This window comes from Etheostoma spectabile, chromosome 9 (assembly GCF_008692095.1).
Source record: "Etheostoma spectabile isolate EspeVRDwgs_2016 chromosome 9, UIUC_Espe_1.0, whole genome shotgun sequence".
NCBI lineage: Eukaryota > Metazoa > Chordata > Actinopteri > Perciformes > Percidae > Etheostoma > Etheostoma spectabile.
The window spans coordinates 33,385,603-33,397,080 of NC_045741.1; the positions used below are offsets into that span (position 1 = coordinate 33,385,603).

General features: G+C 45.3%; 2 protein-coding genes across 2 annotated transcripts in view; both read left to right on the forward strand.

The window, feature by feature from the left end:
• Positions 1-320: 320 nt before the first annotated feature.
• LOC116695343 (piggyBac transposable element-derived protein 4) lies at positions 321-5,312 on the forward strand. The gene is made up of 3 exons (XM_032525553.1): positions 321-759; positions 1,787-3,097; positions 3,979-5,312. Exons 1-3 carry the CDS (start codon positions 593-595, stop codon positions 4,412-4,414), a joined length of 1,914 nt encoding a protein of 637 aa, XP_032381444.1. The 5' UTR covers positions 321-592; the 3' UTR covers positions 4,415-5,312.
• A 709-nt stretch (positions 5,313-6,021) lies between these two features.
• The window catches only part of LOC116696238 (low affinity immunoglobulin gamma Fc region receptor II-a), a 10,177-nt gene continuing 4,720 nt past the window's right edge, over positions 6,022-11,478 (forward strand). The window contains exons 1-3 of the mRNA XM_032527068.1: positions 6,022-6,076; positions 9,350-9,604; positions 10,973-11,229. Of these exons, the coding sequence (XP_032382959.1) occupies positions 6,046-6,076; positions 9,350-9,604; positions 10,973-11,229 (543 nt within the window). The 5' untranslated portion in view covers positions 6,022-6,045. The remainder of the gene's footprint in view (positions 6,077-9,349; positions 9,605-10,972; positions 11,230-11,478) is intronic.

Genomic DNA, 11,478 nt, shown 5'->3' on the forward strand with positions numbered 1-11,478 from the left:
AATACCTCAATGACTCAATGACTCAATGACTCAATGACTCAATGACTCGCGACTCAAAGCTCGCTCTCTGCAGCCAACATGGGTGCATAGAGACAACATTGCCCGATCAGTTCTGCGCATGTGCAATATGTTCGATGTGGCTCGGGAAAGGGAAGTTTGGGGTCCCCTGCTGGAGCTGCTGCCCCCGAGACCCGATACCGGATAAGTGGACGAAGATGGATGGATGGATGGATGTATATTCTTATATTAGTGATTTTCTAAGAGAACTTGATTTAGTAAAGAGGATTTAGGGTTTTTTAATTTGAATTTTTCCTTTCTATGTATTTAATGTAGAGATCTCGTTCACACTCCAGTCCAGTTGGTGGCGGTACTGCGCCTTTAAGTTGGTTTGCCAACCCCCAATAACCCACGAAGAAGACGAAGACGAAGAAGAAGAAGAAGAAGAAGAAGAAGAAGAAGAAGAAGAAGAAGATGAAGTAGTAGTAGTTTCGATTTCAATGTGGTCTCTCTGCACCCATGTTGGCTGCAGAGAGCGAGCTTTGAGTCGCGAGTCATTGAGTTATTGAGTTATTGGGTGTTTTTCTGCGCGAGCATGTTCGGGGTGAAGAACAAGATAACAGCGGAGCAGGCAGCTGCTTTATTACTAGAACTACAACAAGAAGACGAGTTGTCCTCTTTGGACAGCGAGGACTCGGGGGACTCGGTGGACTCTGAAGCTGAGGAGGATTTTCCCAATGGATGGGACCCTGATCCAGATCTGTGAGTACCCAGCAGCCTGCAGCACACATCGGTCATTTGCTCACAGTGTTTATTACAGACATTATTGGATCAGTTAATATGTGTGAAGACCGATGTGGTTGGTCTGAGGTTGTAAACAAGGGGGAGGGGTGCTGGAGCGTGCACGTGCGCGTGTCTGTGTTTGTTAGTTAAGTCATGCATACCCGAGATAACATAGGTACAGGCTAATTACTGCTAACTAACATGCTAGTTAGTTAGTTACTAACCCTATACTACACTACTTTAATAACCCTGGTTATGACACAATCCTACCAACCAATTTTTTTTTTATAAAAACGTCTGCTACAGGGCCACACCGTGAGGTACAAGGTTAATACATTATCATGTTTCTTTATAAATAAACAACGTACAAATAGAGTCTTTAAACGCATCAGATGTAAAGTTAAACCCTGTCAAAGTGGCGCCAAAATGAATGGGAGTCAATGGGATGCTAACAGCGGGGGGGGGGGGGATGCTTGGTAAATCAAAATGGCGCCTTAGGGGCTTCCCTTAGAGAGGAGAGGCTGACCCCCCCCCCCCCCCCCTTGGATAAACCAGCCTCTGCAAAGCGTAGGCCTCCCTCTTGTGGAGCCATTTTGTTGCTAACCATCCATCAACCGCCGTTAGCATCCCATTGACTCCCATTCATTTTGGTGCCACTTTGACAGCGAATAACGTTACATCTGAGCGTTTGAAGACTCATTTTAACAGTTTATTAACGTGCGCTTGTTGCCCCGTGTGCGCTGATGCATCTGTCTTCCCCCAGTTGCTTCATAACACACAACGACGTAGCCTACATGTGTCATTTATGAGGAAAAAATGAGATTTTAAATGTGTTGGGCTCGGGTCGGGATCGGATGCGGCTCTCTCGGACACGGGACTCAGACAGAAAAATTTGAGTTTTATGTTTTATAGAGGGAGGTGTGTGGATTGTGTGTCTGAGAGAGAGGGGTTGCAGGGGGGGGGGCTGTGTGAAGGATAAGTTAATCGTTGAATTTCCGTGTTTCAGAGAGCCCGTGGAGTCTGACTCAGATTGGCAGCCAGAGGCAAAGAGGGCCAGGCAGACCCCAAGGTCTCCTGATGAGGAAGGGGAAGAAGAGGAGGAGGAGGAAGAAGAACTGGAATTCCAACCCTCTACCTCCACACCGCCTACCAGACGGAGGAGGGGGAGACCACGGGGGAGACCACGGGGGAGAGCAGCAGGAGGAAGAAGGAGCACCCCAGAGCAGAGTCCTGCACCTGGAGATGCGTGGCAGGGCACTGATGTGGAGGACGTCCCTCCTAGACAGCCGATATTCCGCCCAGCACGCACTCCCGGTAACCAGCTCGCGGGTGGTTCACAATACTCGGTTTTACAATTATTTCAGCTATTTATGTCAAATGAAACACTTCAAGGCCTTTTGAATAATTCAAACAAGTTCGGAGAAGCCGACCACCCTGAAACCTTTGAGAAGATCACGATGCCCGACATGATGTCTTACCTGGCCATGATTGTCTACATGGGATTAATCACGACCCCGACCATCAACGACTACTGGAGAAGGTCGGAGCTGTACACCTTTTCCTTCCCGTCCAGTGTGATGTCGGGGCGCCGGTTCAGAGCCATCTCGCGCGCCATCCACATCAGTGACCCCGACGCCGCCAACGACCTGAAGAGAGGCACCGCCGGGTACGACCGGCTCGGCAAAATTAAGCCGATGTACGATGAGATTAAGAAGGCGTGCATGGCAAACTACCACCCCCGCCAGTGCGTTGCCATTGACGAGAGGATGGTGGCCTCCAAAGCCCGCAATGGCCTCCGCCAGTACATGAAGAGCAAGCCTGTGAAGTGGGGCTATAAGCTGTTTGTGCTGGCGGACTCCACCAGCGGGTACACCTGGGACTTCTTCGTGTACAAAGGAAAAGGGTCGCCGATAGTGAAGGGGCTCGGCTACGACACCGTGATGCGGCTCGTGAACACGCCGGTGATGGGTACCGGGTATAAGTTATTCGTGGATAACTTTTACACCAGCCCGGAGCTCTTTCGGGACCTGCTGCAGAAGAAGATCTGGGCCTGTGGTCCCATTCGCCGCCACCAAAGTGGGTTCCCCAAAGACCGGCCAGGCCGGCTTGACAGGCGGGCTCCCCGGGGCGCCATCCGCTGGATCCGCGAGGGGCCCGTGGTCTTCGTTCAGTGGAGGGACACCAGAGATGTGCTGATGTGCTCCACAATCCACGCAGCACATGGAGAGGACACGGTCCAGAGACGGATCAAGGGGGCAGATGGACGGTGGTCTGTGCAGGATCTCTCCATCCCCCCAGCCATCAAGGACTACAACAAGTACGCTTTCAGATTTCCAACTCTTTGGATTAAATGTCAATGTCAATTTTATTTCTATAGCACATTTAAAAACAACAACAGTCGACCAAAGTGCTGAACGGGGTCGATGTCAAATACATAAATAACCAGTGAAAAAATCTCTCCAATCAAAATACATCACAGGGAGACAAACAACAACCCTTTAAAACATCAAAATCCAGGTTAACGAGGGTTAAAAGCTACAAAAAGGTGCGTTTTAAGCAGCGATTTAACCGCTTGTAGGGTCTGTGCAGCTTTAATATGCATGGGGGGGTTGTTCCATAGGGTGGGGGCGCCCACTGCATGGGGGGGTTGTCCATAGGGGGGGGCCCACTTCATGGGGGGGTTGTTCCATAGGGTGGGGGCGCCCACTGCATGGGGGGGTTGTTCCATAGGTGTGGGGTGCCCACTTCATGGGGGGTTGTTCCATAGGTGGGGGGCGCCCACTGCATGGGGGGGTTGTTCCATAGGGGGGGGGCACCCACTGCAAAGGCTCTATCGCCCTTATTTTTCAGCTTTGATCTTGGGACGTCCCAGAGCAGCTGATTGGTCGACCTCAGCGTTCTGACTGGAGAATGATGGCATGAGAGATCAGCTGATAAGATGGCGCCAGACCATTTAAAAACAAGCCATAAAATCTTAAAATCTGTCCTGTAACGGACGGGTAGCCAGGGGAGGGCGACCCAGGACCGGCGTTATGTGTTCACGTTTTTTAGTTCTAGTTGAAAGGCGAGCAGCTGCGTTCTGGACTAGCTGGAGCCGGTTTAAAGATCTCTGGTGTAGACCCATATGTAAGGAATTACAATGTTGACATCATGCATCCACATCAGTGTAACGTCATGGCTATTTGTTTCCCTACCCAGGTACATGGGGGGCGTGGACCTGTCCGATGCCCTGATTGGCTACTACACCATCCTGAACAAGACCGAGAAGTGGTACCGGTCTTTCCTGTTCCACTTCGTAGACATCGCCGTCGTCAACGCCTTCATCTTGTATAAGGAGCTGGCCACCGCGAGGAAGGAGAAGGTGATGTCCCAGAAGACCTTTCGCGAGACCCTGGTGTTGGAGCTGAAAGCGGTCGGGTCCACCTCCAATGCCCATCCAATGCCCCCCCCTCCTGCTCCCCCAGGGGCCTCACACAAACCTGTTCATTTTTGCCTAGATAGCCACTTGGGTCGGAGGAGGTGTGTCCACTGCGGCTTGAAGACCACCGTGAAATGCTCCTCCTGTGACGTGTGTCTGTGCTTCGTGATTAGCAGGGACTGTTTCAATGCCTGGCACACCCTGAACAACTTATAAAGACTTCTTTCTCTATATTTATGTTATTTTTAGTTATTTATGTAAATAGTTTTGGTCATTCAGCGGTGTGTGTGCATCAGCTGTTGGGTTTCTCAACTAACTGAAGGTCGACTGCCACCTCCGTGCATATCACAGCACATGCTTTGTCTTTTTTTTTTTTTAAGTATGGTGTACATTATCTCATGGTTGAATGTGTTTTTGTGCGATTGTGTATGTGTTGGCTACCTGTTGGGACTTTAACGGCATTTCGAAGTTCACGTATGTGTGTTTTTGTATTTTGCACAGTTCAGTTTGGCATTTTTCTACTATTAATGTATAAAAAGTTCCCTTTTTTTTGCCCTATTTTTGATAAAATCTCTTGAGCTGAATAGAAGAAAATATGCGTATTGTGTGGTTATGCTTGTGTAATGCCGAGCCTAAATAACTGACATCAAATCCAAATACATTGCAAGGTACCTGAGAGTGTTAGCGTTCATTAAAGACCAAGATCATGTTTCTGGACAAAGATGTTCTTAAGTTATAACCCTTTCGATACTCAGCATGCAGTCGAGAGCGGCTTTTTTTTTGCAGTTCCTACAACACAACGTTCCTATAACTTTAGTTTTTCTCGTGTTCCAACTGGACCAATTTGGGGATAATTAAGATTAGATTAGATAATACTTGATTCATCCCACAGTGGGGAAATTCCCTTGTCACAGCAGCAGTTTCCTACAGTAAAAAAGCAAAACACACCAACAAGCAAACAATGTACCAAAAGCATTGAATGCATGTAAAGTGGCGTTACATAAAAGGTATTTTAAAGTAAAGTGAGGTGGCCATAGTACAAAATATTGCAGTGTAAGTAAGTAATGTTAAAATTAAATTGAATATGTAAATAATATAGCAATAGTAAGTAACCATAATGTAAATGATATTGAAAAAGTTGATGAACGTGTTGTCTTTAGGTTCAAAAATGAAAATAAATCTGTTCTTTTTGTGCTTTTTTCCTCTAAAATTGCTTTTTTTATCACATAATTAACACTTTTTTCTTTTCTTTTTTTTTAATTCATAGTCAATAAAGCAAATTTCTATGACATTTTACCTAATTTTTCAGTTCAAAACAAGCATAAACCATGAATTATTTGATAGATAATAGTTACAATCAGAGGATTTTGAGTGGATCACAGACATGTCACAGTTTAGATTTGAAAACCAACTTTTAATTAAATGCTGCAACAAAAGACAAAAAAAAACACCCAAAGTTCAATGACACTAATCAGTGATTTCACTCAATCAATCAATGTTGTTTTATGGGCAATCTGGTTAAAAGAAACCCATATTTCTGATAGAAAAAGCAACTTTTGAAACAGGTCAAAGTACACCTGAGGACAACACAAGGGTTAAACTTTTTATTACTAAAAAAAAAAAAAAAAAAGAACTTAAAAATCAGGTCGTCAGGAAAGTGAAAGGAGGCCACTGGCCGGGCTCCCGTACGCTGGGTTAGACATTTGAGGCGTTAAAGATGCAAACAGCAGGAAACTGTGGCCTGTATAACATAGATGATGATGATGACGCTGTGATACAGCCCCCCCCCAGGCAGTCATCCAGTCATCCGCCCCCCCCAGGCAGTCATCAGTCCGTCTAGCAGCAGCATGGCAGTAACAACACTGTGCGTCGTCATTGGTGAGTCCTGCGTCTGATTAAAGATAAAAGTCAGTTTTTTGTGTGTCTAAAACGCTGTTTTTCCTCCTTGTTTCTGAACAATTTCAATGTTAACATCTCAATGTTGGATTGGAATCTGTGTTCCCTGTCTAGGGTTAGGGTTAACTAGATCAATACATATACTACAAATAGAAGAAAAAGTTAAGAAATCTGATTTTAAAGTAAGTAAGTAACTACTTGTAATTGATTCCTTTGCGTCCTTATTATCCTGTCCCCCCCTAGGGAAGTTTTGAGCATCCATTCAGATACACGTACTGTATGCAGCAATTTACAGTGGAAATACCTTTATTTATAGCCTATGTGAACAAGAAAAACAGATGAAAATTGAAAATAAATCAGAATTATAACGGAGGGAATGTAGTTGTGGGTCATTGAGTATTTTTAAAGAAGATTATATGGAAATCCTGCAGCTTTCTCAGTGGGTGGACGGCGTAAACCTGCGTATCACACGGACTACACCACTGTGTCTTTCTGTTTTTCTCATGACAGCGTCTTCATGTTGTTGTAAATTAAAGACAATCACCATGAGTGATCTCATGCAACTCCCGCATTGACTAACTAACTAATACTACCCGTACTCATCCGTGTTCATCTCCCCGAGGTCGAGATAGGAACCTACTGCACTGCTTTATATTTTGTGTCATTCTGCGTCTTGTCTTCTGTATATTTTGCACTCTTTCTTTCAACAATCCCCCATTCTGGATTAGTCAAACTTCTATCTTTTCTTGTCTTAATAACACACAAACCACAAAGAATCATTTTGTCCTGAGGAGCAAAAACACTTCATAATGACCTTCGTGTCTCCACGTGTTGATCAGGAAACAAACAAACAACATAGAGACGACTCTCCAGAGCAGAAACCGCCTGTTTCCCTTCACAGATACTCGTCTTCCTCCGAGTGTCTGCAGAGAGAGAGAGCAGCGTTATCTGTTGTCGTGGTTTCACACCGACAGCGGCGACTTTGACATGTTACCGTATATGTTGTCAGATCGGGGGGGAAATGTGACGCTTTTGATGTAGCGCCTTGCAGATGCAGGCTCTGCTATATCAGCTTTGGTTCTGTCATTTCTCCTTGTTTGGGCCTTCACACTGTAGCGGTGGCTTGACGACAGGCGGGGAGCACACTGTGTTATGGTCGTTGAAAATAGACTTCACCAAAATATAACTTTGCACCCCCCCCCCCGGCGGCCCCGGCTGAGAGATGTGTTGCTGTGTTGAGATTGACGCCTGCAGAGGTGAAGTGTCGCACGTATTGTTCAAAAGTTCAAAAATAACATCCGCAGTGAAAGAAGGAAGCGAGACGATGTGAAAAAGAAAGATGCGGGGACGAGCGTCCACTCGCCGGAGAAGACTTCCTGCATGTTTTTTAAAAGTTTTTTGATACTGGACGTTTATTATTTATTTCTATTTCAACCTACAGGAGCGTTTAATGAATTAGAGCCTCTAGCTGGGGCGGAAAATATCTTGTTTCATTAAAAGTTTCTGAACAGAGGAACTGCTCGGGGAAAGAAAGGTGCCAGCTGGTCGTTGTTGTCTAATGTTTGAGTTAGAAAAGCAGAAATTAGGAATTATTGAGATAAATTAACATAATGGGAAATGTGATGGTAATCCCAGACTGGAATATGTCAACTTTTACTCAACACTATTTCAACACACTTCACTTTTTTTACAATGCTATATAGATAAGACCCAAAATTAATGAAAGTAGAGATTTGTACTTGGCAAGAGCGTTGGAATCAATCATGTTATTTTGGGGAATTAAAAAGAACATTGATAATGAACATGAGAAGACATGAGGACAACATAGACAACATGAGGACAACATGGGGACAACATGAGGACAACAAAGGACAACATAGACAACATGAAGACAACATGAGGACAACATAACGACAACATGAAGACAACATAACAACATGAGACAACATGAAGCAACATGAGACAACATGAGGACAACATGAGGACAACATGAAACAACATAAACAACATGAGGACAACATGAGGACAACATGACAACATGAGGACAACTGAGGACAACATGAGACAACAGAAGACAACATAAGCACATGAGGACAAATGAGAACATACGACAACATAAGACAACTGAAGACAACATGAGGGCAACATGACGACAACATGAGGGCAACATGACAACATGAGGCACACATGAGGGCAACATGAGGGGAACATGACAACATGGACACATGAGGGCAACCCGAGACAACATGAGGGCAAACCGACGACAACATGAGACAACATGAGGGCACATAGGACAACATGAACACATGAGACAAATAACAACAACATGAGGACAACATAACAACAACATGAGGGCAACATGAGGGCAACATGAGGACAACATAACGACAACATGAAGACAACATGAGGGCAACCCGACGACAACATGAGGGCAACATGACAACATGAGGACAACAGGAGGGCAACATGAGACAACATACGACAACATGAAGACAACTGAGGGCAACATGACGACAACATGAGGAACATGCAATGAGACACTTAGGGCAACATTAGACAATAACGACACATGAGACACATGAGGGCAACTGACACAACATGAGGCAACATGACAACATGGGACAACATGAGGGCAACATTAGGACACATAACGACAACATGAAGACAACATGAGGGCAACATGAGGACAACAGGGGCAACATGAGGGAACATGACAACATGAGACAATATAAACAACATGAGGCAAACATGAGGAACATGAGGACAACATAGGACAACATGAGGGCATATGAGGGCAACAGTGAGGGCAACATGAGGACAACATGAGGGCCATACGACAAAAGGAGGGCAACATGAGGGGAACAGTGAGGGGAACATGAGGGCAACGGAGGACACATGAGGCAACATGAGGGCAACCATGAGGACAACATGAGGGCAACATAGGGCAACAGAGACAATCATGAGGACAACAGTGACAAACATGGACACAGAGGTTAAACTAAGACCTCTGGGAGCATTTCTTTTCTCCAGTTTTTCCCTTTTCAGTTCTGTTACCAGTACCACTGGTTGTCAGACACACAACAGTGTGTGTGTTAAAGAAAGAAAAATCAATCTAACAGAAGCATCCTCTTTCTGTCTCTGTCTGCCTCTGTCTGCCTCTGTCTGCCTCTGTCTGCCTCTGTCTGTCTCTGTCTGTCTCTGTCTGCCTCTGTCTGTCTCTGTCTGTCTCTGTCGGTCTCTGTCTGTCTCTTGCAGCCGCTCTGAGAGTCCTTCCCAACAGATCCCAGTTCTTCCAGTACGAGTCGGTCACGCTGAGCTGTGGGCCGCTGGGAGGCTCTGCTGGCTGGAGAGTCAAGAGGAACACGTCCACAAACATTAACGAACCCTGTGGTAGAACAAACACAACTCCCTGCGTCATCAGTGAGCTGTACCCGTTTGACACCGGCGTGTACTGGTGCGAGTCTGCAGCGGGGGAATGCAGCAACGCCGTCAACATCACTGTGATCGGCGGTGGGTGTAGTTCTACAGGAGAGAAATCTTTTAAAATGGCAACACATCCTCCTGTGAGAGGCTGAACACACATTTCACACACAAGTTTCACACTGGGGTTATCCAGGGAAGGGTTAACTGGACCGAGAGACCGTCACTCCCCGATGTGAGTTGAGTGCAGATTTGAGGCGCCTACACGATGCTAACGAGAGACTTCTGTAGCGTCAACCCAGTAAACATGGACCTACTTAACCAAGTTGGTTCACTGCTAGCTTAGCTACAAGTTAGCATCAAACACAACAACGGCTGTCAGGTGAATGGTGCTTTGAGCTAACGTTAGCATCAAACAACCATAGATAGCAATGTTTTTGCAATGATGTTTTTGCATGATGTCTCTCTCTCATAGGTGGGCCAAATTCTCTGCTCGGGCAAAGCAGAGAAAGGGGAGGTAACTTTGCCCCTTATGACCTCATAAGGGGAAAATTCCAGATCGGCCCAACTGAGCTTTCATTTTCTCAAAGACAGAGCGAAGGATACCCAGGACTGGTTGAACCTATCACCATTCTAGCTGGGGGGGGGGGGGGGGCGGGGGGGGGGGGGGGGGGGGTAAACTCATATTAACCCCGTGAGGTCTTCCTGTCAACAGTCCAACTTTTATTTTTTCTGAAATTACTATCATTTATTATTCAAAATGTTCAAATTGGTCGTCTTTTTCAAGACTTTTGTTGCTTTCCCCCCCTGATGTTTTTGTCTTTTTTCCCCATGGTTTTGAAGCTTTTGCTGACATTTCTTTTAACGCTATAAAATTCAATAAAACATCCAAATTTAAAGAAAGTAGTGGGCCAGAATTTGAATCAGAATCAGAAACAGCGTTCATTTACTTTTGTGAAGAGCGCTGTGTGGAACAGTCCGCATTATTTTTCTCAAAATTAGTAGAGTAGTAGTAGTAGTTGAAACCCACTTCTCTGATAAAGACTTTTTTTTTTAAATGGGTCAACACAAGGGTTAATGTTGAAAAAAAACTCACAAAGTGGCATTTTAATGGCGTGGGACCTTTAAATCTGAGCATGCGCAACTCACATCTGCACTCGACTCACACTGATGTGAGTGATTTCTTCAGTTTTGTCTATGCTAATTAAAAATTAATTAAGTAATTAATTAACCTCTGTGGTGCAGCATGCCGTCCTGCAAAAGACACCTTTCAGTGTGTGTGTGTAAAACCATTTTATTCTTATTTTTGTTGATGTTTTCTTCAACATTTTTATTTTTGGCACTTTGACAGACGTCTTTTAACCCTTCCTTGGTTCCTTATTCTAGTGTTGATGGAGTTTTACCCTTTTGAAAAGCTCTTAAACTGTCTTCTGGTCTTTCTGGATGCCGGTCTCTCAGCTGGTTCTGTGGTCCTGGAGAGTCCCGTCCTTCCTGTGAGGGACGGAGACACCGTGACTCTGCGCTGCAGAACCAAGGCGTCCTCCTCCTCCAACCTCACGGCTGACTTCTACAAAGATGGCCGCCTCATCAGGAGCAGCTCCACAGAAAACCTGACCCTCCAGAGGGTTTCAGCTCTAGACCAAGGACTCTACAAGTGCAACGTGTCTGGATCTGGAGAATCCCCCGACGGCTGGCTGGCTGTCAGAGGTCCACACGCACTGCAACCCTGAAATTATCAACATAGTAGGGAACGCAAACGTCTAAATTACTCGGGCAGGACATCAGACGGCGTTTAAAGTTTTATATGTGATGTCACGGGGGTTTTATTTGACGATACTTCAAACGTCAACAACAAGAAGTAACGTCACCCTACATCGCTTAGAGCACCTTTAACCTCCATCTTAAGTAATAGAGCAGCTCAATGTCTGGAGAATTGAAAAAATATATAACATATAACATATAAC